The sequence below is a fragment of the Ambystoma mexicanum genome, chromosome 1q (assembly GCF_040938575.1).
Source record: "Ambystoma mexicanum isolate Mex_15411 chromosome 1q, UKY_AmexF1_1, whole genome shotgun sequence".
Lineage (NCBI taxonomy): Eukaryota > Metazoa > Chordata > Amphibia > Caudata > Ambystomatidae > Ambystoma > Ambystoma mexicanum.
In genome coordinates this window covers 1,225,065,401-1,225,091,716 of record NC_090922.1, presented here as the reverse complement: position 1 = coordinate 1,225,091,716, position 26,316 = coordinate 1,225,065,401, and the positions used below count along the sequence as shown (strand labels likewise).

The 26,316-nt window shown below is 49.4% G+C and overlaps 1 protein-coding gene and 2 pseudogenes across 1 annotated transcript in view; all 3 read left to right on the top strand.

The window, feature by feature from the left end:
* The window catches only part of CACHD1 (cache domain containing 1), a 648,022-nt gene that overhangs the window by 583,739 nt on the left and 37,967 nt on the right, over positions 1 to 26,316 (top strand). Inside the window, exons 23-24 of the mRNA XM_069641991.1 lie at positions 553 to 704; positions 7,249 to 7,410. Coding sequence (XP_069498092.1) covers positions 553 to 704; positions 7,249 to 7,410 — 314 coding nt within the window. The remainder of the gene's footprint in view (positions 1 to 552; positions 705 to 7,248; positions 7,411 to 26,316) is intronic.
* Positions 3,398 to 4,022, top strand: LOC138522159 (large ribosomal subunit protein uL6 pseudogene; annotated as a pseudogene).
* On the top strand, positions 5,497 to 6,122 carry LOC138522143 (large ribosomal subunit protein uL6 pseudogene; annotated as a pseudogene).

Genomic DNA, 26,316 nt, shown 5'->3' with positions numbered 1-26,316 from the left:
ATCATTGGCAAAACTAAAACAAACGGGCCTATTTTTCCTTGGAATGGAGTAGATCATTTTCTAGATCTCCCCGTGCGTTTGCGTATCTGAAGATTAATGTCCTCTTGTACCTCCTGGGGGAAGCGGGCGATCACTTGCTGTAACAGGAATTGGCAGTGGCCTCCTTTCTACCCTAGCTCCTCTTCAAATACAAAGCGCGTAAAAAACAATTTTGCACCTCACAGTACATGTGTGGTCTCTATTCTGTTTGATGCCACTTCATGTATGTTTCTGTGTTATGATGACCCGCACAGAAAACTCCATCAATTGGTTAAGCTAGTGTCCCCTCTTCGCCTTCCGTAAACACCTCGCTTTTCCTTTTCCCAGAAAGTCAACAGTTGAAACCACAAATAATGCTTTCTTCTCAGTGTACATGGGATTTCGCCCCTGCAGTTTTCCCTGTTCTATCGTTTGTTCAAGAATGATATATCAGAGTAGGACTGTAAAAGCTCAGCGGAGGTGGATGGAGAAATCAGAAGTACTCTGCTCACATGTTTTCTCTTCTTTGTACAGGGACTGTTTTGGGGTGTTGGACTGCGAGTGGTGTACGTTGGACAGCGATGGCAAGACGCATCTGGATAAGGCCTACTGTGCGCTCCAGAAGGAATGTTTTGGGGGCATTGTGGGAGCCAAAAGTCCCTATGTCCATGACATGGGGTCAATAGGTAATGCATATTAACATGGGCAACTGCTCCGTTTTTTGTATTTTAAATGTGGTTTAGTTATTTAGGGAATAGTTAAATGATGTACATTGTCGTGGCAGAAATGACTGTTGGGGAGAATCTTCTGTTCTGTGCCAGGCCCTTTTACCTGAGAGACCCCCAGCACATTTACTGGACTCTGGTTTCTTTTTTAATTTAATCGCCTGAGTGAAGCTTTTTACCACTCATTCTTTTTCTCATCTGCAGTACAACACCCATGGGTGACCATTTTTCCAAAATGGCCCTGGTGTTTTTTTGTGTGCCATTTTTCGATTGTCAGTTCCTTCTGGGCTTTTCTTCTATCCTTTAGAATAGATTTGATTTCTTTGCGAACTTTGCTTTTGGCGGGCTTCAGGCTCGAATCCCACCCAGGCTCCAGTGTGTCTGGGGACGCAGGAAGTGAGAGGGGAGCCTGAAACCTCCTTTTGTCTGTAGGTATTCTAACTGGGCGGCTGGCTGTCCTGAGTGATTGACAGCTCTGAGTGTATGAATGACTGGGATCCAGCATAAAAGGCAATGATTTTTGGACTACAGACAGTCGACCATTGCAACAAGGATTCTGAAGATGAGCAGACACGCCAGCAGCACCTTCCAGGACCATGAAAGCACTGGTGAAGCCTTGCATGCTGTGCTGACTCAGTTTTTCACATTGACAGTGAAGACCCGCCAAGGACGACGTCCGCATTCGGCTGGTGGGACCAACTAGGCTGAAGACCTTCTTCCTTTTGGGCCATCCCCCGACTTGCTGTGGCTTTCCTGAGCTGCAGAATCCCAATACCCAGGGTACCTTGACCATTATCGAGTGCATTGTCTTCAGAAGATCGAATCCGGCTGAAACTTTGCAGGCATCCATGTGGACCTCCAGAGGCAAGGATTCCTCACCAATAGCCCCCCTCACCAGAGTTCAGGACCAAGTAATTGAAGAGAATCCGACCAGTGATATTAGTTTCTTCTTGGCGCTAAGAGAAATGCGCCAAAACCATAAAGCCGCTGGGGTGAGCTGAATCCATTGCTGCCGACCCCTTTTCCCGAGTGCTGCTGTAGAAACCCGCCAGAGGTCCCCCCCTTAAGTCACCACGATCAAGGAGCAGGAATCTAGGACTGCAACGTTTCACCTAGAAGGAAGCCAGCAACGATGTTTCAAGGTACTTGGGTTGTAATTACCTTGTGCCATTTTCGGTGCTTCCTGGCTTGGGAAGTGCCGTTTTCTTCAATTGAGAGTTCACCTCAACTGCTTTGTGCAGGCCTGGCAGCTTGTACACTATCAGGTAGGCTCCCCTTGAGCTCATGTGTGTCTTCCAAAGCCACTGACTGGTTAACTAACCTTTCATCTGAAGATCGTCATTAAAACTGGAACTGTTCAGCTGACCTGTCTGTACTGGTTTCCCAAAGGTCCATCTTCTGATCCTATTTGCTTTAGCAATGCTGGTTCCTCCATAGGTTTTAATTGTGAGCACTTTTATTGCTAGGAAACAGACTGCCTGTACCCCTCTGGGAGAGTGTATTTGTTGTTTATAGTTGCTAGTTGTGTTCTGACTAACTTTCCCCTCCAATCTCAATTTTGAAACGATGATATACATAAGTGCTGATACTGCCCTTAATTGACGTCACTCTGTGCGCTGGATATGAAAATCATAGAAAAATTTACTCACCTGCATTGTTTCTTGGATTCCACTTTCACAGTGAATGTTATTAGTAGTTGCCACATTTTTATTTGCTGGTGTCTTGTGTATATATAAATAAATATATTTTAATATACCATAAGTGAGTCAGTGTTTACTTGGATACATGTGTGAACTGATTTCATTGTACTGCTCTACAGCTCACATAACTCGCTCCTAAAATAAGCCTAGCTGCTCAGCCTCTCTACCGACTTGTGTAGTACAGGCCTATATTAAGAGTTGGGTCCCTAATACCAAAAGATAAGTCTTATGAAGTCCCACACCAGTTGGACTTTAGAAAAACGTACCCAACAATGATTACTCACGATTCCAGTGGATTGATGAACAATGTATTAGTAGAGCAGTAGCAGACACCTTACCGACGGCCATACGAGACTTTGGTGCAAGTGAACCCCCTTCCTCCTCCGGACCGTTCTTATACCCACATGAACACATGAGTTTCAGTGGCGGAGGGGGGCGAGGGGGAAGTCGTCCTATCTGGGCATGGTCACACCCTGAAACATTATTGCTGACCAAGAACAAACCCTCATGATACAGGCCTTTGATGCCAGCTGCACTCTGCCGTGCTCATTGGTGTAATCAGTGAAGGCAGCATAGCGTAATGCATTTTACCAAGGTGAATATACGCCCCAAAGCTTTGCACCCGCTCTAAGGCAGGCGAGAGTCCTTGTAATATGACTTCACCAGCTAAACCCGCCTTTCATCAGGAAAGTGAGAGCAGAGAACACGCTTGCCTATGCCAAATGGGATATACGTCAGAAGCAAGTACAGGTAAACGCTAGCATTCATTTGAGATGGGCAAAGCGCTTCTCGAACCGTGAAATGCACGATATAGTCTACCATATCACCTCATACAAGCTAGAAACAGTGGTTTAAACGGGGCATGTGGCAAACAGGATATAATGGTACACAGTGACATTATGACGGGCAGGGGGGGGTACATGTATGTTTTGCTTTATTCAGTCTCCTCCAAGAATGAACACCAAACTCAACAACCAGACTGTGGACATCCCCGAAAATGTCAACATCAAATTGAAGGGCCGTATTGTTATTGTGAAGGGCCCCAGGGGAAGTCTACGTCAGGACTACCACATCAATGTAGAGCTCTGTCTGATGGGAAAGAAGCACCGGAAGCTGTGTGTTGGCAAATGGTGGGGTAATCGCAAGGAGCTGGCCACAGTGTGCACAATCTGCAGCCATGTGCAAAACATGATCAAGGGTGTCACATTGGGCTTTCGTTACAAGATGCGGTCTGTGTACGCTCACTTTTCCATTAACGTAGTTATTCAGAAGACTGGCACACTCGTTGAAATCCGTCACTTCTTGGGAGAGAAGTACATCCGCAGAGTGCGCATGAGGCAAGGTGTTAACAGTGCAGTTTCTCAAGCCCAGAAAGATGAACTGATTCTTGAAGGAAATTACATTGAACTGTTATCTAATTCAGCTGCCTTGATTCAGCAGGCCACCACTGTAAAGAACAAGGATATAAGAAAGTTCTTGAATGGTATTTACGTCTCGGAGAAGGGCAGTGTACAGCAGTTGGAAGAGTAGTCTTGGTATTTCCTGCCATCTTGAAGCATTTCTGTAAATACTGATTGACGGCCAGATTGGTATAAAAGCTGCAAAATAAAAAATATTCTAAGTAAATGAGTATGTTTTGGTACTAATTTTCCTTCACAACATTTTCCAATGCATGACAGTTCAGAGGCCTTCATTTATGTCTGTAATGTAATTGTAATGGGTTATTTATAATGCGCTTCATAGATGTTTCAAAGCGCGGACTGAGGGATTGAACCGATGTGGTGCTGCATCGTCTTGTTTTCAAGACTAGTGTGTTGCCGCTGAGCTATCATCCCGACACAAATGCCCTTCTAAGTTCTCGCTCATCTTTTTATTAGCACTTTTTTGGGAATGTTGCTGACTTCTCGTCCATTGGGGTTTGCAGAGTTCCAGGTATTTCGACTAGTGTCTGGAATTGTGTCCTCCTCCCAGCTCGGCCATCAACGTCCACTGCAGCCGACATTCGTATTTTGCGCACCCATGTGCCTCTTGGCGCCCTGCCGCCTCCTTACTGCATGCAGTCATTACCCTCGCTTCCCTCCCTGTATTTTTGCAGTGCTTCCCTCGCCGACTTGCTGGTGTCTTGTGTATATATAAATAAATATATTTTAATATACCATAAGTGAGTCAGTGTTTACTTGGATACATGTGTGAACTGATTTCATTGTACTGCTCTACAGCTCACATAACTCGCTCCTAAAATAAGCCTAGCTGCTCAGCCTCTCTACCGACTTGTGTAGTACAGGCCTATATTAAGAGTTGGGTCCCTAATACCAAAAGATAAGTCTTATGAAGTCCCACACCAGTTGGACTTTAGAAAAACGTACCCAACAATGATTACTCACGATTCCAGTGGATTGATGAACAATGTATTAGTAGAGCAGTAGCAGACACCTTACCGACGGCCATACGAGACTTTGGTGCAAGTGAACCCCCTTCCTCCTCCGGACCGTTCTTATACCCACATGAACACATGAGTTTCAGTGGCGGAGGGGGGCGAGGGGGAAGTCGTCCTATCTGGGCATGGTCACACCCTGAAACATTATTGCTGACCAAGAACAAACCCTCATGATACAGGCCTTTGATGCCAGCTGCACTCTGCCGTGCTCATTGGTGTAATCAGTGAAGGCAGCATAGCGTAATGCATTTTACCAAGGTGAATATACGCCCCAAAGCTTTGCACCCGCTCTAAGGCAGGCGAGAGTCCTTGTAATATGACTTCACCAGCTAAACCCGCCTTTCATCAGGAAAGTGAGAGCAGAGAACACGCTTGCCTATGCCAAATGGGATATACGTCAGAAGCAAGTACAGGTAAACGCTAGCATTCATTTGAGATGGGCAAAGCGCTTCTCGAACCGTGAAATGCACGATATAGTCTACCATATCACCTCATACAAGCTAGAAACAGTGGTTTAAACGGGGCATGTGGCAAACAGGATATAATGGTACACAGTGACATTATGACGGGCAGGGGGGGTACATGTATGTTTTGCTTTATTCAGTCTCCTCCAAGAATGAACACCAAACTCAACAACCAGACTGTGGACATCCCCGAAAATGTCAACATCAAATTGAAGGGCCGTATTGTTATTGTGAAGGGCCCCAGGGGAAGTCTACGTCAGGACTACCACATCAATGTAGAGCTCTGTCTGATGGGAAAGAAGCACCGGAAGCTGTGTGTTGGCAAATGGTGGGGTAATCGCAAGGAGCTGGCCACAGTGTGCACAATCTGCAGCCATGTGCAAAACATGATCAAGGGTGTCACATTGGGCTTTCGTTACAAGATGCGGTCTGTGTACGCTCACTTTTCCATTAACGTAGTTATTCAGAAGACTGGCACACTCGTTGAAATCCGTCACTTCTTGGGAGAGAAGTACATCCGCAGAGTGCGCATGAGGCAAGGTGTTAACAGTGCAGTTTCTCAAGCCCAGAAAGATGAACTGATTCTTGAAGGAAATTACATTGAACTGTTATCTAATTCAGCTGCCTTGATTCAGCAGGCCACCACTGTAAAGAACAAGGATATAAGAAAGTTCTTGAATGGTATTTACGTCTCGGAGAAGGGCAGTGTACAGCAGTTGGAAGAGTAGTCTTGGTATTTCCTGCCATCTTGAAGCATTTCTGTAAATACTGATTGACGGCCAGATTGGTATAAAAGCTGCAAAATAAAAAATATTCTAAGTAAATGAGTATGTTTTGGTACTAATTTTCCTTCACAACATTTTCCAATGCATGACAGTTCAGAGGCCTTCATTTATGTCTGTAATGTAATTGTAATGGGTTATTTATAATGCGCTTCATAGATGTTTCAAAGCGCGGACTGAGGGATTGAACCGATGTGGTGCTGCATCGTCTTGTTTTCAAGACTAGTGTGTTGCCGCTGAGCTATCATCCCGACACAAATGCCCTTCTAAGTTCTCGCTCATCTTTTTATTAGCACTTTTTTGGGAATGTTGCTGACTTCTCGTCCATTGGGGTTTGCAGAGTTCCAGGTATTTCGACTAGTGTCTGGAATTGTGTCCTCCTCCCAGCTCGGCCATCAACGTCCACTGCAGCCGACATTCGTATTTTGCGCACCCATGTGCCTCTTGGCGCCCTGCCGCCTCCTTACTGCATGCAGTCATTACCCTCGCTTCCCTCCCTGTATTTTTGCAGTGCTTCCCTCGCCGACTCTGTCCATTCCAAAGTTAGTCCTGCAGCTTCCTGCATCCCAAATTCCCAATGACCATGGTTTAAGTCTAGAATGTAAAATAATAATGGCTATTTCATGGTTTTTCGGTGTTCAGCATTTTCACTGTGACTGGCAGTTTTCTCTCAATACAACATACAATACTGAATGTAATGTTTTTTATTTTCAGTACCTATACAATTTCAATAATCAGTTGTGCATGACAATATCTCAGTTATGTATAGCTTATGATTTGTTTGAGTGCACATAATGGCAACACAGCTTAGTGTACTACTGCATTTATTGCAGAGATGCAGGTGTAAGGTCACGGGTTCAAATACCAGTAGGTCCGCTTAGCCTCTCATCCTTATTTGTTTTATTTATATAGCACCCAGACCCGGAATTACCTTTTGAGTTGGGTAATCATGCCTTCGAACAGCACCTCAGGGCAACTCTGATTGAAAACTGGCCTCTACAAGCGTTCTGATTATGGAAAGTTGTTAAATGTAGTTAATCTGCCCTTTTACGATCTAGTGTGCCTTGTTTATTTACATGAGATTTCGCGTTTAAAAATGCAATTTTTTTTCCATCGATTTAGGAGATGACGCGATCGCTTTGAACATGGTCAAAAGTGCTCCAGTGGGACCTGTCGCTGGTGGTATAATGGGATGCATCATGGTGCTGGTTTTGGCAGTGTATGCATATCGTCATCAAATACACAGGAGGAGCCACCAACACATGTCTCCTCTTGCCTCCCAAGGTAACGCTTGCACCTAAGCTTTGTCTCTGAACTTAACAAAGTGGAAACTTTAGTAGATACCGAAAAGTGCGAACAGGTTCAATTTGAATACTGAATAGTAAACCAGTATGTGATGTGAAATGGTGTTTTGCAAATCTCCAGAGAAGTGGGGCAAGTGTTGTCATTCATTGTAACCTAAGGAAACTAATAGCACATTCAATTAGTGCAGGGTAGGAAATAGGCTTGAACAAAGCAGTGCGTAACTCTGGCAAAGTTTGTGTTGCCGGAGCCCAAGGTTAGCCCAGGAAACTCCCAGCCGAGGTTGTGCCCTTGAGCACCCAACTTTTTGGAGGACTCATTGTTAGGACAGTTTTTCTGAAGTCCAACTAAGGACCTAGTAAAACTATTCAACTTAAGCAGTACAAGACTCCACTCTTAGTGTAAGGCTGTACCACCTGAGTTCAGGGTAGCGTAGACATAGCAGCCAGGCTTATCTTAGGAGGGAGAGAGGGCTGTAGAATCAGTACAAATGAAATTGTAATACAATGGCCCAAAGAAATACTGATACACTATGTATTGTAATACATAAATGGTTTATTTAAATACAAGTAGGCCCAGATAAATCTTTGGGGAAATAAGTAATATCACATTATATATAACCACAATTATAAAAACACAACACTATGCTTGAAGGTGCACAGACCCAAAGCATATAACCGTATTTGGAACACCTAACAGGAGTTCTGGGGAAGTCAAAAGCAATAGTTACTTTTAGATTATTTTCAGTAATACCAGGGTAGTAGACCCGATCAGTTCTACTGTGACGCTGAGCAAGAAATCACATAGTAATATCAACTTGACAATATACTTTTCTGATCTAGTGAAACACAGATTCTAGTGAGCCTAGGGTCATTTAGGAACTTGCATATGTAATGGATGGGATCACACAGATAAATTCAATGTCCAAATAACCAAACCAACTCGGAAGATGGGAAATTAGAGTTACAACGAAAACCAACGGACGGATGCTCGATTTCTCAGCAATTTTAGCAGACTGCAAAGGGTGCAGAATGCAGCGGGCAGGCTGGTTTGTGGGTTAAATTCACCCATGTATCACCTTCACGCCGTTTGCTCCATTGGTTATCGGTTGAGGACCGCATTAAATTTAAAATAGCTTGTCTGGTATTAAAGTGGCTGAACAACCTAGCACCGGATTACTTGAAGGACAATCTTGAGCATTACCAACCGTCCAGATGCCTACATTCAAGGGACAAAGCGCTCTTAGTCATCCCTCATCTACATTTGTGTCGAGAGGGGATAGAAGATTTTCGGTGTTTGGACTTAGACTCTGGAACAGCCTACCCAGGGAAATCAGGACTTTGGATTCTTTGTCACAGTTTCGTAAAGCCCTAAGCCTTTTTGTTTAAATAAAGTTTAGCCAGTTTTGCTGCAATTGTCATGTCCTTTGGGCGCAATTGTGCTGCACTTATGGATGGAATGTGATATTTCAATAATTTTGGATATTCGTTTCAGCAAAAGTCATCTGCGTCATTAAGTGTTTTGGTCTGTTTTGAGCATGCTATAAATTCCCAAAATCAATCACACATCATAACTTTTATCTCAAAAATACATCAGAAGTGATGTCATACTATGTGGCAATAATGAAAAACCTACTTAGGGTCGGGATTGGCTTAAGGGGAACATCTAAATAGATTTTCTATATGAACTAGGATTGTGGTTGGCTGCCCACGATCAGGTGGACCACAAATGCCTACCTCTAAAACATGTCATCTTCAGAAACATTAGATACAGTTTCTCATTGGTCTTCAAACTATAAGGTCCTTTGTTATATGGACTACTTCAATTGGTTGGCACGCTTGTGCCAGGTCTGGAACATTCGGTTCACTTAGCAGCACGTAAGCCCAGACGCAGGTGCAAGGAGATGGGGCATTACACTACCTCCCCACCCAATTACCCCTGCATCTCTCATCGGCCATGCCTCCTGCCATGAAGATTGTCTTTGAACTCGGCCTTGCAAAGTATCCTTGTCTTTTAGAATACATGGGAGCGAGCGCTCGCTATCGGTTTCTGGGACTCATTTTCGAACTCGATTTTCATCCTTGGCTCACGTGACAGGAGACCACGAGTTGCCCTTTTTGCAGGTTTTAAATACTCTAAAGGAATTCAACTTGGCACTCTTGGTGTTCTTTGTTTGCACTTTAACCAGGGATGATTCATCCTTCGCACGTTCACTCTTTTCCAGAATAGAGCTAAGCTAAGCCCTCTGTGTAGCAGTTTCATCATAGACAAACTCACACTAGATACTCAGAAAAAATTAAAAACATTGGTAATTACATTAGATCAAAGCCTGAACATGAAAGCACAAGTGAGCAGTCTTGTGTCGACATCGCCATATTACATAAAACTGCTTGCACATCTCCGTCCTTTTATCTCACAAGACATGGCAGAGACTATAGCTAGAGCCATTATAGACTCAACGATCGACTTTTGTTGCAGCCTCCTAATTGGTATTGCCCAATCTGAAATCAGACACCTGCAGGTCATTAAAAATAGTGTAGTTAGAATGATTAAGAACTTAAAATGGAGGGACCACATATCAGAGGCCAGGCGCAGCTTACATTGGCTTCCAGTAAAAGCCAGAATTACCTTTCGAATGTTACTGATAACGCGCACATGCTTGATAGGCTTAATGCCAGCATATTCGAAGTAGTGCATTGTGGAGAAGCAGAGACGGCTGAGATCCAGGAACACAACACTGATAACCTGTCATTGTAAAACGAGCTTTCAGTATAGCTGCCCCTCTGGCCTGGAATAAACTTTCACTGGATATTCGAGAAATGCAATCGACAAACCTGTTCAAGAAGAAATTGGAAACGCTCCTGTTTTGCTAGACCTATAAATTCAGCACATCACCCTTGTAGGCTAATGATAATCCCCCTATCTGTCTGTATGTCATGTCCGTCTCTGTGGTAAGCATACGGGTAATCGGGTGCACGGTACAAATACGAAAGTAAAGTAAAGATAGCTGACTTTGGCTGCTTCAGTCTTGACTCCAGGCCAGACAACCCCACCATGCAGCTTCACGATTCTGCTTATTCTCCAGCATGGGGTCTGGCATGGATTCACATGCTCATGAATATTCCCCGTCGTCAGGCTGGGAATCCTCGGTAAAGAAAAAACCAGTATCAGTTTCGTTTCTGATCTGTCTTTCGTAGTTGTAACCAATCACTGATCTCTGCGTCATACTGACCACAGCCAATGACTGCCCTCTACCTAAGCCCCACCTCTGGCAGCCATCTTCAGATTTTTACCGCACGTTGGGATCCTCGTGCTATTGCTCTCGAGCGTTAGTGCTATTTTTTCACGTTTTTTCTCAAATTTCGTTTTTTTTGGTCAAAAGAGCCTCAAGCGCCACCGACTCTCCATCCGATCAACGGGGACCCGTGTCGGATTCGTCTACACCCCTCAAGGGTGAAGATTCGTCGAGCTACGCTTTTGGAGGACTCCAGAAGTTTCTCAGGCCCATCTCGGTCATGGCCCAGGAGAAGGGAATCTCGACTCCGGGAAATCTGTTCAGGGTCTGCCCTGGATGCCAGCTGCAGAATGTCTTTAAAGAAGACGAACACTCCTTTTGTATTTACTGCCTACATGAGGACAAGACGCACGTGGAGAAGGACTGTGCGTTTTGCGGCAACATGTCGGAGCGGACCATGAAGGACCGCCATCAACGTCTCGCCAACTGGCTGGAAGGGAAGAGCCCGTCCGGCGAGAAGAAGAGGAAGAAATCCGAGCGGTCTTCTAAGACCTTTGAGGACGCCCCGGCGACGGGGGTCCAACATGAGGCCAAGCACCGCGAGTCCGCTGGCACTGGGAGCGCCGAACGGTCCGGCTCTACGGGCGCCAGGCAGGGCGCACCCTCCCCGGCACCATCAACCACGAGCCAACACTCTGGGTCGGGTAAGAGGAAGGCCGAGCACCCGGCGAAGCTCCTGGAGAGGCCCCGGTCGAGCTCGAAGGCGGAGGGAGAGCGAGGCAGTGTCCCCCCCCCCCCTCAAGGAGAAGGCGATGAGCGCACCTAGGGTGGTGAAAGCCTTAATCCATCCGGCCAAGGCCTCTATCTAGACAGTCGCGGCGGCCCTGGCTCAGCCTGTGGAGGCTACACCAGTGGTGGCGACCTCGGGGCTCAGTCTCCCTGCCACTGCGGAGGGAGTCCTCTTTTATGCCCATCGACGGGACCCCTGTGAAACCTCTGACGGAGAAGAAGGGGGGGGGGCAGGAGGTCGTCGTGGATTCGGCCTCAACCTCTGAGGAAGAACTGATCGAGGTCTTAAGCCACGGCAATGGCGTGGAAGAAGACCAGCCCGTCGGGAGGGATCCCGACGCAGGAGACGACGACATTGTTGAGGGTACCGACGGGGCCCCTGACCGCCCGTCGGATTCCCCTCTGTCAGTGCCGCAAGACAACTCGGCGGCCATTTTGTTGGCTATACAGTCCTTATGCTTAGAGATAAGGATGAGACTGCCGTTACCAGTGGAGGAACCACTCCCGTCGGGGGACCCGGAACCAGGTTCGGGCAGCCCCCCTCCTAAGGAAAGAAGGATTCACCCTCCACCTCCTTTTCAGCCGTCGCGCCCCGTTCAGCCCTCCTCCCTGTCCACGACTCGAGGGGATGATACGGGGACTGACACGGCCGCGACGGGTACGGACAACGAGGTGTACGACGAGGATCTGCCGTCGTCTCCTCCCACCCGGGCTTCCCCGCCCGACGAGAGTGGATCTTTTCACTCCATGATCGCCAGGGCATCCGAGCTCTTCCAGCTCTGCCCTGAGGAGAAGAAGGAAGGTTTCCTTTATCAGCGGCGCGAGGCCAAGAGGAAGACTGTCCTCGCGGTACCTCTACTGGACGATATTTGGGATGAGGGCCTCGCCCTCCTCAAGAACCCATCCACGACGCCGGCTAGAAGAGACCGGTACGAGAGGAAGTACCGGGTCCCGGATGCGGCCCCCTTGTGCCTCCGGGCACAGCCTACCCCGGACTCCGTCATCTCCGCGGCGGCCAGGAAGAAAGCGGGGGGGGTGCGGCCTCCACGTCGACTTCCCCGCCGGACGGCGAGGGAAAGAAATTGGACACGATGGGGCGCAGGGTCATCTCGTCTGCAGCGACGCCGATTAAGGCGGCTAACGCCTTGGCTATCGTAGCCCGCTACGACAGGGAGCTGTGGTACAAACTGGCTCCCCTGCTGGACTTCCTACCGGACGACAAGAGGGCGGATGCCCTGGAGATCTTGCAGGAAGGTGAAGTGGCGTCGGACCACGCCATCACGATTGCGACGGACATCGCCGACACTGGATTTTGCCAGTTGGGCAACGGCGTGTGCCTTAGGCGGGGTGGATGGCTCAAGGCTACTGACTTCCGTCAAGACGTACAGACCAGAGTCCTGGACATGCCGTTCGATGGGAACAACCTGTTTGGGAAAACAGTGGACGATTCCCTTCAAGCCATTAAAGCGGACACGGAGACGGCCCGGGCTCTCGGGTTCTCCAGCAACGGCGGCCGCCCTTTCGGAGCGGCGGAGGCAAGGGCGCCTCCAAAGGTTCCGGCGGCAGATTTTCCACCTACCGTCAAGTGGCCCGTTCGTCGTCTCAGGAAGCTTACAGGGGACGAGGCAAGTCAGGCGGACCCCGCCGTCGTCGCCAAGGAGGTCAAGGCGGCAAAGCCTCGTCTAAGCAGGATTGAACCGGTGGGGTCGGGCCCCCACCGAAGCACCCCGGTGGGAGGCCGGCTGGCGAGCTTCGTCAGCGTGTGGGAGTCCATCTCCACCGACCGTTGGGTGCTGGACGCCCTAGCCCAGGGCCACGTGCTCGAGTTTCAAAGAAGGTGCCCGTGCGTCCCCCATGTGGCCAGGAAAGAGCTTCACGTCCCTCAGCTTCTCCGGGAGGTAAAGGCGATGCTCAAGAAGGGCGCCATCAAACTCGTCCCAAAGAGGCTTCGGGGCTCCGGAGTTTACTCAAGATACTTCCTCGTGAAGAAGAAGACGGGAGGATGGCGCCCCATCCTGGACCTACGACGGCTGAACAAGTTCATCAAGGCACAGAAGTTCCGGATGGTCACCCTCCAGCACGTCCTGGGTCAGCTGGAGGAGGGCGACTTCCTGTCGTCGTTGGATTTGGAGGAGGCCTACTTCCATATTCCCATCCTAAAGGGGCACCGAAAATTTCTCAGGTTCGTGGTCCAAGGGCGTCACTATCAGTTCAGAGCCCTTTCAGTTTTTCACTTGGAAACGGCCTCGCTCGGCTCCGCCGCCAGGCCCTCGCCCCACCCCCAGCGTAGAATTCACCCGGTCTGGGCACCTGCCTGACCCAGCTCGCGCCCGACTCCCGGATGGGCTCCAACGGCTCGAGAGCGCCTGAGCACCGCAACAATGTTGTAGTCGCTGGGCGCACCAGTTTGAGTTTTGTTATTAGTTTTATTAGTTATACAGTCTTCATGCTTCTTTCGCCAACAAAGACCGAGATGGGTCCAGGACGCGACCCCGACGACCGGAATTCATTGATATTCCCCCCGCAGCCCACCTACGGAGGACTAAAACAGAGCCGGACTCCGGAGACCGAGTCCCGCATCAAATCCGAAACGCAGACCCGATGGCGGCACAGTTCACTGTGATGACATGGAATGTGAGGGGTATGGGCTCATACCTCAGACGCAATCGTATACAATCCTATCTCAGAAGGAAGAAAGTCTCAATTGCTCTCCTTCAAGAGACTCACCTCACGACGGAGGCCATGTCCAAGATTGCAGACCGATGGGCTGGGACTGTGAGAGGGTCCCCCTACTCCAAATACGCTAGAGGGGTGCTAATATGGATAAGCCCGGATGTGCCCTTCCAGATGGAGGGGAGTGAACAAGATAAGGAAGGGAGATACGTAGTGATTTGGGGCACAATGGAACAGACCCCAGTCTGCTTGGTCAACTCCTACTTCCCACATCACGGAACACCGGCGTACTTCGCCACAATGATTACAAAACTGATTCGGCACCGGGACCGCACTTTCATATGGGGAGGGGACTTCAATTGTGTTGCTGACGCAAGCGCGGACAGATCGCTGCCCCCCCCACACCCGAGCAACCTTGCATCCTGTGCCCTGAGGGAAACTCTGGAGCAGCTCAATCTAGTCGACATCTGGAGGGAACATCATCCGGCCGACAGGATTTACTCCCACTACTCAGCCCCACACAGAGTCCATACAAGAATTGACTACCTGTTTATCAACAAGGAGCTCGCCCCATGTGCTGCATCTACAGAGTATCTGGGGCGAACGATCTCCGATCACTCCCCACTGACCATGCTATGGCAATTGAGGGGCCCCAGACCCCCGATCCCCATGTGGAGGATGCCGACTGCAGCACTTGAAGATCCCGAGTTCAGGGAAGACCTTGCCGAAAAATTGGAAGATTACCTGGAAATCAACATGGGGTCGGTATCCTCCTGGGGCACATTATGGGAAGCTATGAAGGTGGTGACCAGAGGGGAAATTATATCGAGAGCCGGCGGTACTCGCAGGCAGTTGCAGAGAACGCTCGAGGCACAGGAGGCTGAGATCTCCCGACTAGAGTCCGCTCACGACAACTCCACAGAGGCCGAGAATAAATTGAAGGAAGCCCGTGCAGAATGCCAACAAGCATGGGAAAGACTGGAGAAATTCGATTTTACCACGCATACCACCCGATCCCACAAAGAATCGGACAAACCAGGGAGACTACTGGCCTGGCTCTGCAAGCGGGAACGCCCCAAACACCTCCCAGTGGAGATACGGGACGCCGATGGGACATCCCACACGACCCAGTTGGGGATCAATGAAGCCTTTGCCAAATTTTACACCGATCTGTATGCCCACAAGACGCAAATTCCTACTGAAGACATTATAGACACACTTGAGGAGATAGAACTTCCCAGCATCTCACTCGAGCAGAGAGAGGAACTGGAGATGGAGATCACTCTTGAGGACGTACAAGGGGCGATCAGGTCCCTCTCTAACAACAAAGCCCCTGGCAGCGACGGCCTCCCACCTGAGTTTTACAAGACGTATGAGCCCATCCTTACCCCAGTTCTCCACGAGGTCTACCAGGAGGCATACACGAACGGGATTCTCCCCAACACCATGAAAGAAACCATAATCGTCCCTATGCTCAAGCCACACAAATCGCCCACCGACTGTGAGTCCTATCGCCCCCTGGCCATGCTAAACTACGATGCCAAGATCCTCACATCCATATTGGCTCGCAAGCTGGCCGGAGTGGTGGGATCCATCGTCCATGAAGACCAGAACGGATTTGTACCTGGGCGCAACACCACTGCTAACCTCAGGAGGCTACAGCATGTAATGGCTGAAACACACGAGAGGGACGAGGACCTGGCGGTGTTGTCGCTCGATGCTATCAAGGCCTTCGACTCCATATACTGGGAATGGATCAGGGAGGTCCTGAGAAGATTTGGCTTCGGAGGGGGCTTCATCAGGTGGATCGAGGTCCTCTATAATTCCCCAATGGCGAGAGTGAAAACGGGAAGAATGGTATCAGCAGCCTGGGAAATACAAAGGGGAACGAGACAGGGGTGCCCGCTATCGCCCATGCTGTACATACTGGGCCTGGAGCCGATTGCACTATACTTCAGGCAGCAGTTTTTCGACGCTGGTATCAAGGTGGGCACTGTACACCACATAATATCTCTATACGCAGACGACGTCCTCCTTTATCTAAGCACTCCCGAAGTTAATGCACCGACAGCACTGGAGGTACTAGATAATTACGCGAAGTACTCGGGGATCCGATTCAGCAGGAGCAAGTCCTCCGCCTTCCCCCTGGCGGGCCTATGCAACATTCCAGAAAGCAATCTCCCAGTGATAGGAATAGGTTGGCAACTGGTCAAGTTCCGTTATCTGGGGATCAACGTAAGCCATAACTCGCTACTCACACACGAACACAACACTGAGGTCGCCATCATGAGTCTTCGACGCTCTATAAAATTCTGGTCCAAGCTCCCATTGGCCATGGTGGGCAGGGCAGCGATAGTCAAGATGATCGTACTCCCCCGATTCCTATATTTCTTCGTGAACATTTGCCATTACGTTCGACCGCCCTTCTTCAAGAAGCTGGAGGCTATTATCAGGGACTTCCTTTGGGGCCCCCACAGGCACAAACTGTCGCTATCTGTTCTCTCGCTGCCACACAAAGAGGGTGGAATAAAGCTACCGGATCTCCAGTTATACTACCTGGCTGCCCAGCTGAGTCACATAACGAAATGGCTCTCGGACGAATCTTCGGCTGAGACGGAACTACTGAGGCAATCCTCGAACAATGTGATCCCCAAGGAAACCCTGTGGCACCCCACACGACAATCCCCGGTCACCTCACAAGTGATTGACCTGGGAAGGAAGATATGGGCCAGGTCCTGCTACATCAGGCGAGTAAAACACCCATACTCTCCGGATAATCCCATTTTAGCAGACACCTGCCGAACGGATGCAGACCTCTCCACAGCAAGGAGGTGGGAAGAAGCCGGCATATACACATGGGGCGACATGTACGAGGAAGGAGAATTCAGGGACTTTGAATCTCTTAAGGCCGCCGAAGGAATACCCCCGGGCCAGTTCCTCTGGTACCACCGCCTTAAACAGACTGCCAAGAAACAATGGACCGGCTGGCCGGAGGAACCCTCCCCTGATCCTCTACTTCAAGAAATGCATGACCTCTCAGATGGCTGGAGACCAGTCTCCAGGCTCTACAGCATACTATGCGACAAACCTAACCCTAAAGGCGAAGATCTGAGGGCGAAATGGGAAGCGGACCTTGAGACCCCGATCACGGATAAAGAATGGGAGAGAGCGCTGATATTTCCCAAAAAAGTGTCCAGGAATACCAGATTCGGCCAGATTCAACTGAACGTCCTGTATAGGACATACATGACCCCACATAGGGTCGCCTCCTTCAATAAGACATCCTCCCCTGCATGCCCATGGTGTGGGAATGATAAAGCGGACATGATCCACATGTTCTGGACTTGCACTAAGGCGATGACACTATGGTCCAAAGCCAAACAGACTTGCATGGACGCCGGAATGACGAGGTACGAATGGACCCCCGGAGAGTGCCTCCTGGGGAATTACCCCAGACCTAGCAAGTCCAAGCATACTGTCAGACTAATGGACATCTCATGCATTCTGGCTAAGAGAACAATTGCGATGGCCTGGAAAACGCCGTCGGGCCCCAGGCATGAACGATGGCTCAAAGAACTCGAGAGATGGACAGTAGCTGAAACCAGGGCCTGGCAAGAAGGAATCATGTCAAGCGGCGAAACCGAGTGCGGCACCCTGGAATCATGGAAGGCCCTCCTCAGAGACATACGCTTCAGCGCCGACCACAAACCCCCCTGAAATCTCGTAGCATCACACTGGCACTATCCCCTGATGCCAGCACTGGAAGGACGGACAGCCCTTGTATGCGACCCCTCCTGCTTTCTGAAACTCTGGGTCGCTGGTCCTAACCCATCCGTCCATTGTAAGTTCGCTGCAAAATGAAGACTGTTGTTGATTTGTTTGACCCTTCCCCTCCCCTATCCCCCTTGCACCGTCCCCTCCCTTGTTTGAACCACTGTTTGATCTCTCGCTGTATTGCACGTTTTTTTTTTTTCTCACCAAAATCAATAAAATACGTTTAAAAAAAAAAAATCAGTTCAGAGCCCTTCCCTTCGGTCTACGGTCGGCACCCAGGGTATTCACCAAGTGCCTTGCACCAGTGGCGGCGCAGCTGCGCCGAGAGGGGATCCACGTCTACCCCTACCTGGACGACTGGCTCATCCGAGCCAAGACGTGGGAGCTCGCCGTGGAGCACACGGCAAGGACCGTCCAACTTCTCACGGACCTGGGATTCTCCGTGAAATACGCCAAGTCCCAACTGGTACCCGCGCAAGACGCACTGTTTCTGGGAGCGAAGCTCGACAGTGTCCCTTCTGGCCTCCCCGTCGGAGGAAAGGACCAGGGCCATCCTGGGCAAGGTACAGCGGATGTTGGTTGCCGACGCGGCCAAGGTGAGGTCCATCAAGTCCCTCCTCGGAATTATGTCTTTTTGCATCTACCTCATTCCCAGGTGCAGGCTCCGGATGCGCCCGTTGCAGGAGTACCTGGACGCGCGCTGGATCCAAACGACAGGCAGCTTCGAGGTTGAGGATCACACTCGACGAGAATTTGCGACGAGCGATCCGGTGGTGGGGCACCCGCGCGCATCTGACGGCGGGCATGGACTTCCAGACCCCAAGCCACCAGGAGACAGTGACCACAGATGCCTCCCTGGAAGGGTGGGGAGCGCACACCGAAAAGCTGCACGCGAGAGGCCTTTGGCTCCCGACTGAGAAGTCCCTCCATATCAACGTCCTGGAGCTCCGTGCAGTGTTTTGGGCCCTCAGGTCCTTCCTTCCGTCCCTCAAGGGCAAGGTGGTGAGGATCCTCACCGACAACACCACCACCATGTTTTACATCAGGAAACAGGGCGGAACCAGGTCCCCAGCACTGTCCAAGGAGGCGCAGGACCTGTGGCATTGGGCCGTCGCCCAAAGGATGTTCCTGGTGCCGTTTCATCTGGCAGGGATAAAAAACACCATCGCCGACTCACTCAGCAGGGAGCTGCGCTCGTGCCACGAGTGGGAACTACGGCAGGATCTAGTGGATCGCCTCTTCCGACGGTGGGGCACACCCCAGATCGACCTGTTCGCGACGGCCACGAACTCCAAGTGCCGGAGGTTCGCCAGCAGGTTTCCCCAGCCGAGGAGCATGGGCAATGCTTTCTCGTTCCCCTGGGAGGGCCTGTTCCTATACGCGTTCCCTCCACTGCCACTGCTGATCCGGCTCATCAACCAACTCAAGAGGTCACGGTGCAGGATGATCCTCGTCGCACCTGCGTGGCCGAGGCAGATATGGTTCCCGGACCTTCTGGACTTGTCAGCGTCCCCGTCAATCAAGCTGCCAGTGGACGCGGATCTGCTCTCCAGGGAAGGAGGTGCCATCCTCCACCACGACCCAAAGTCGCTGAACTTGCAGGCCTGGCTCCTGCAGCGCTAGAGTTTGGAGGATACGACATACCGGCCGACTGCAGAGAGGTTCTTGCAAAGGCCAGGGCGTCCTCGACTCTTAAATGCTACGGACACAAATGGAAGAGGTTCTCTGTCTGGTGCCACGCACAGAAGATTAACCCTCTAAGGATTACGGCTCCCCAAGTACTGCCGTACCTGCTGACGCTGGCCAAAGCTGGACTGGCACACGCGTCCATCAAGATTCATCTTGCTGCGATCTCCCGATACACCAGAACCACGGGGCGGACGTCCTTGTGGTCTCATCGTCTGGTGAAAGAATTCATGAAGGGACTGTTCAGATCGTTCCCGCCGGTGAAGGCTCCGGCCCTGGCGTGGGAGCTCAACGTGGTGCTGACCAAGTTCATGGGACCTCCGTTCGAGCCTCTGCACTCGGCCCCGTTGAAGTTCCTGTCGTGGAAAACAGCGTTTCTTGTGGCCATCACCTCCGCACGACGGGTGGGAGAGATCCAGGCCCTTTCCTGCAAGGCCCCGTACTTGACTTTTCACGACACGAGGGTGGTGCTCAGGACGCACCCCTCCTTCATGCCCAAGGTGCCGTCGGACTTCCACCTCAACGAACCCTTGGTGTTGCCTGTGTTTTTCCCGTCGCCTTCGTCGCCGGCTGAGAGGACTTTGCACTTGCTGGATGTGGCTAGAGCGCTGAAGTTCTACGTGGACCGGAAGACGTCACAACTCTTTGTGAACTTTGGACCTGTCAATCAGGGGAAGGTTCTCTCGAAGGCTTCCATTTCCAGATGGCTCTCCGGCTGTATCATGTACTGTCATCGGTTGGCAAACCGACCGCTGCCTGGCCGTCCGAGAGCCCATTCCACCAGAGCGATCGCAGCTACCACGGCGTTCCTATCTGGTGTGCCCCTGCACGAAATTCTACTGCGTCGATCGGGATTCCAGGGAGGAGTCCAGGGTCGGCCAAGCAGTGCTGCGCAACCTGTTCGCCTGAGGTGAGCCTGGTGAGGAGGTAAGATTGCTTAATGTTGAGTTTGATGTGATGCTTAATGTTGAGCCTTTGCCACCTCCCGTGGTTGTGCATGTGTGTACTGCTATGTATTCTTTATTCATGAGCATGTGAATCCATGCCAGAGCCCATGCTGGAGAAGGAACAAGTTACTTACCTGTAACTGTTGTTCTCCAGCATGGGTCTGGCATGGATTCACATGCGAACCCTCCCGCCTACCCCTCTGCGGCTCTTCACTTGGTCATACTGCCACTTCACGTGCTTCCAAATCTGAAGATGGCTGCCAGAGGCGGGGCTTAGGTAGAGGGCAGTCATTGGCTGTGGTCAGTTTGACGGAGAGATCAGTGATTGGTTACTACTACGAAAGACAGATCAGAAACGAAACTGATACTGGTTTTTTCTTTACCGAGGATTCCCAGCCTGACGACGGGGAATATTCATGAGCATGTGAATCCATGCCAGACCCATGCTGGAGAACAACAGTTACAGGTAAGTTACTTGTTCCTTCTTGCTGCAGTACAGCTTTCCCTTCCCGCTTCATGGGCCCTGGCTTACTAAATTCATGATACCAATTGTTAGGTTAGAGGCCCCCAGCTCTTTTGCTAAACTTTAGGACTTTTTCATTTTAACCCTGGAGTGAGTGAGACCTTTTTTCACACTACCTCACGTGTTTTTACCTGATTTGGATTGTATTTTTTTACACTGTTTTTGGAATCTGACAAACTCCATAGGCATCTACTTTCTGTATGGTGACGCACAGCTCCTTTGGTGCACAGGGCCTTCACAAGGTGGGTGCAGGGGGGGGGGCAAACTGCCCCGGGCATCGCGCTTGCGGGGGGGCCTCGTGACCACATCTCCTAAGCAGAAGGCAGCACAGCCCACTGTGTCCTTGTATTCACACGGGGGACTGTGCTGACCCTGCAATGATTTTGCTTTTTGTTGCGAAGCCGTTTGGCTCTGCAACAAACTGCAAAATAATGGGAGACAGCAGGCCTCAGAAGTGAGCTCTGCTGCCTCCCGTTAATCAGCTGACAACGTGGACACGCTGAATGATAAGAGTACTCCTGTCCTGTTAGTGTGCTGTCAGTGTATTCACGTTGCTCAGCGTGACCACGCTGACTGATGGGAGAGGAGTTCTCTCCTGTCAGGCAGCATGTCTGTGTCGGCTGCGTGGATGCTTTTGAAGGGTGCATGGAGGTAAGGTAAGTGGTTTTTATTTTAAATTGAATGTGTATATATGTGTATTTAAATGAAATTAGTATGTGTATGAATGCATGCATGCATGTTGGTCTTTGTTTGTGTCAATGCTGTGTTTGGTTTTATGTATGCATGCATGTAAGGAGTTGTGTAACTGGTGGATGAATGCATGGGTGAAAGTGTTTTATGTGAGTGTGTGTTCAGCCCACCCCTAAATGTAGCCTATCTGGGGGCCACCTTTAAGGGGTGGGTTCATGGCATCAGAGGTGCACCTAGTCTAAAATGTCAGGGTGGGGGGGGGGCTAACACTTCAAATGTTGGGTGAGTTGCTAACTTCAAAGGCAGCGAGGAGTGGGTGCAAACTTACTTGTGTGGGGTCATCTAGCTTCTTTCCACATTGGAATGAGACTTTTCTGGTGAAGCTTTAATGTTACAAGCAGATAACTCTCGCCCCCATTTCTGAAACGTCACACTTAAGTACTTCTGTGAGAATGAGTTGTCTCATGTCACCACTTCTCTTCTAATCACTCCCATGGCATGCAAGTTGTAACCCCACATCACAATTTCAATTACCTAAAAATGTATGCTTATGAATGCAGGTGCCAACAGTGAAATGTTTTATGTTAGTAATTGCAGGGCCTTTGTTAACAGCGAAGCCCAGGCCCCGTTTATTCGTGGCATGGCTAATCCCTTACCGGGTTCCTTGAATGAGGAATTACCGGGCCATTCCGACCTTGCAGGGCCCGGTAATTGCTCATTCAAGGAACCCGGACCCGGTACATCCCCATTTGAGCCTCCATAGGGCTCAATGGGAATGGGGAGCAAAATGTTGTGCTAACAACGGGCCCGTTAATAATGGGCCCGTTGTTAGCATGCTGGGCTGCTTGCGGGACCCGCCAAGGTCGCCTGGTAAAACCAGGCGGCCTTGGCGGGTCCCGTGAGGAGACTCGTAATGAGGTGGTAGGGGGTTAATGGGGCCGGCTGCTATACCGGCCCCGTTAACCCCCTACCGCCAGGGTCGTAATGACCCCCTGTGTCTTGTTCCGTCTGGCCACGCTTTGTTGGTCAGCCCGGCAGGGGCTGGGTGACGGCTTTGAAAGCGGATAGTGAGTGGGGCCAATAAACCCATTGTGCTGTCGGTCTCCCCACTGAGGGATGGCATCTGGCCCTTTCAGCTTTTACAGTTGAAAAGGCCCCCCCAAAGTAGTTTCCCCCATATTGGCAGTCTTATGACACCGAAACCTACTGATAATCTGCAGCTTTTAACCACCTTGCTGCATTATTTTGACTTCATTATTGATTTAAGCACTCCACAGGTGCCTTGGACTATTTTTCCAATCAGTAAAACAAGGGTTGCCCCCAAACATCAAATGAAATGGGCCCCCACCAGCCCTGATAAATCTTCAGCCAGCCCTGCTCCCACTTCCCTCCGAATTCACAGAGCCCAGCTAGGAAGCCAAATAGCTATTGCACCTTCCCTTTGGCCATTAGTCGTACCTTTCACCCCAATTCAGAGGCTGTTTACTTTCATAATACTATGTTAATCTCTGGAGATGTGGGCTATCTAAAAGCTGAGACCAGAAGTTAAGACTTTGGTTTTATCAAAGTGAGTCTGTTGATATCGCATGGATAGGTTTTTGTATTCTGCATGTTTTAAACTGATGCCGCTCCTTAACGATCTGCTCAATGGTGTTGCGCCACTGCACAGATTTTGTTTGGGTTATTCGGTGTGCCACCAATAATCCAAAACTATTGCTTTAGCGAACAGACAGAGGTGGAAATAGGCTTTTTTCTGGGGCATCACTCCTACCGCAGTGAAAGAGGGTCCAGCGACGGGAGGATTAGGAGGGTTTAGGGCAGGTATTTTAGTCACCCCATGAAAATTTGCCTCTTCCCCCTCAGAGGATTTATCAGCAAATTTCAAAATCTGAACCCCTTTTAAACCTAAAAAAGCACATCAATTTTTCCTCTACAGTGCAACATTGACAAGTGATTTCACAGGGCTCCTACTCAGACCCTCAAGTGGTCTTATGGGGAAGTATCTCAATTTGGAACCTAGCAACCACGGTTCAAATCCCTGCCCAACATAGTTTAAAGCACGAACACACCACAGCATTCTAAAATAAACATATAGTGCACATAGATTTCCCAGATTGTGGAGCTGTATCTGAGATCTGGTGAGTAATTTTTTGCGAGATCCTGGATCTGGGAAGATCCATCGCAATGACAGGATTGAGTACAGATAGGAAGAAATGGCAAATGAGGGACACAAAGCTTGTAAATGTTTAGTGATTTGCCCACACATTGTCTTCTCATGGCCATGCTAATCCCTATGGAAATTCTCATCCAGTTCCTGCCCTCCCCATCCAAAACACCTCCTCATTGGAACTCTGAGTTAGCTTTAAACAAGCCTCGCCATCAAACTTTGCCCTCAATGTGACTGAAGGTGTTTTCTCAAAGGAGTCTTCTGAGTGTTAATGACTTCATTGCAGTTGTAAACACAGAACTGGTGTAATACAAATTTCTTGATCAGGTCTGCCTTCGGCCACTCGATTTCAAAGCACCCTGCATGTCTTTAGATGAAGTCCTGTTAAAAACAAGCATTGGCAAAGCCAACAGTTTTGGCTGTGTATAAGTATTAGGCATTTTCCAGGCACTGCTATTAGCTGCTCAGGTACTCGAACCGTTTTGCACCTGGCACCATCAACGGCCAGCTAATACCAATGCAAAGTGCCTTTCCCATGCCTACACGAAAGCCCAAACTGTTAGCATTGCCAATGCTCTTTTTGCTTTACCCTTGATGCACAGGACTATACATCAAGGTTAAAGCAAACATACTAATTGGCTAAATTGGCCCACATTGAATTTAGGCCAATATAGCCAGTAATAACAATAATGGTGCACGGTCAGCCTGGACATACCTTCTGTGGCATGGCATTTCTACTGGCTGGGAGTCCGTTCATGGTAATAATGGCACATATTGATGCAGCCTGCATGGACATACATGAGAACAAGCATGAATATATTTGTATGCTAGCATATGTTGTGTGGAAAGGTGGCATGACATGTATTGGAAAATGTTTTTGTGCACGGTTTGTGATTTGCAACTATTGGGATTTTCCATGTGCTTCCATAGAAAACCAATTGCAAACTGTATGAATTTCTACCCAATTTTGCAAAGAAAGTGCTGTAAAATGCATAATTTTCACCCAATGTTTCAAACATGTTCTTGGGAGTGAGAACCCCCCCTCAAGCAACCCTTGTTTGTTTTAGTCTCCCTTACTGTGCTCTGTTGATCCTGCATAATTGGCACAAACATTTAAGCCTCAAGTTCAGAAATGTACCAGCCTCCACTGTACATCATTTGTCACGGTGTATCATGTGTGTTTTAATGCGCACATAGGGGCAGGTGGCTCCTTAATGATATGATTTGGCATTTATAACGCGCCTGTACACAAGTGTTTTTAGGCGCGACAAGGCAAGGAGGGGAAACAAAAAAGGACAAAACGCTGATCTTACTAGGCCTTGTGTCATTCAGATCGTGCAAGAGCAGGGAAGGGGGAGAGCAGAAGTGTAGATGGTGAGGTAGGATGGAGAAGTGCAGGAAGCAAGGAGAAACAAGACTGCAGCCAACAGGCGGCAAGTGCGGGTACTCATAAGTGCAGCCAACGGGTGGAGAATAATTGCAAGAGAGGGGACTGTAGGGTTACAGATACAGACCACAATTGCAGAGAAGCCAAGAGGCAGTGCGGGATTCTAACTGGACAGGCAGGGACCTGGGCACAAATTCAGAGGGTAAGCAGTGCATGGATTAGGCAGGTGATCAGCAACGGAGAGGAAGAGAGAAGGCAGAAGCAAAGAGAAAGGTCTTGAGTTGCTTCCAGAACTGGAGATGGTTCTGCTCAAGTTTGAGAGGCAGAGAGGCTGTTTCCCGAGGTGGCCCCAGCCGAAGAAAGAGATCTGCCCCAAATCTTTGCTCGGAAAAGTGACTGACACGCAGAGAGTTGGAGGTGGCAGAGTGGAGAGCTCATGCCAGGTGGCAGAGTGGCGAGCTCATGCCATCCTTTATATATTTATGCATATGATACAAAAGTTAGTAAGGTGGCATAAACCTTTCTTCAGTAGAGAATTCTAACGCTGCTGTAGTTGATTTGCAGTTCTAGTAATAAACCATATTTGGGATCCTACACTCAAACTCAAGGACAGATTTCTCGAGTCTCCTGTTTGCGTAGGTGCTGCCGCTGACCCAGTGCATAATATTGTAAGGGGGCCTCAGCAAATGTTTTGCCCCAGGTTTCACCAAATCTTGTGACAGCCCTGTCGGTGCACTGTCACAGAGAAATCCTTTTACATTTTTCATAAGGTTTAACTACCTTTTCTTGTGTGAACTATAGTTCCCAAGAATAGTAAAGTAAAGTTGACTTACCTTTTCTCTTTTTAGGTCCAGGTCACACCATTTTATGTGAGTGCTGGTGGGGGTTACATAGTAGCCCCTTATCCTACATTCTCATGTGACATTTTTATGTTGCCCTCACTACTTTAAATGGCTGGTGGCAGTGGTTTAATTTTTCCTACCATTGTGCTTTTCTGCCGCAGGCTGAACCCTTAGC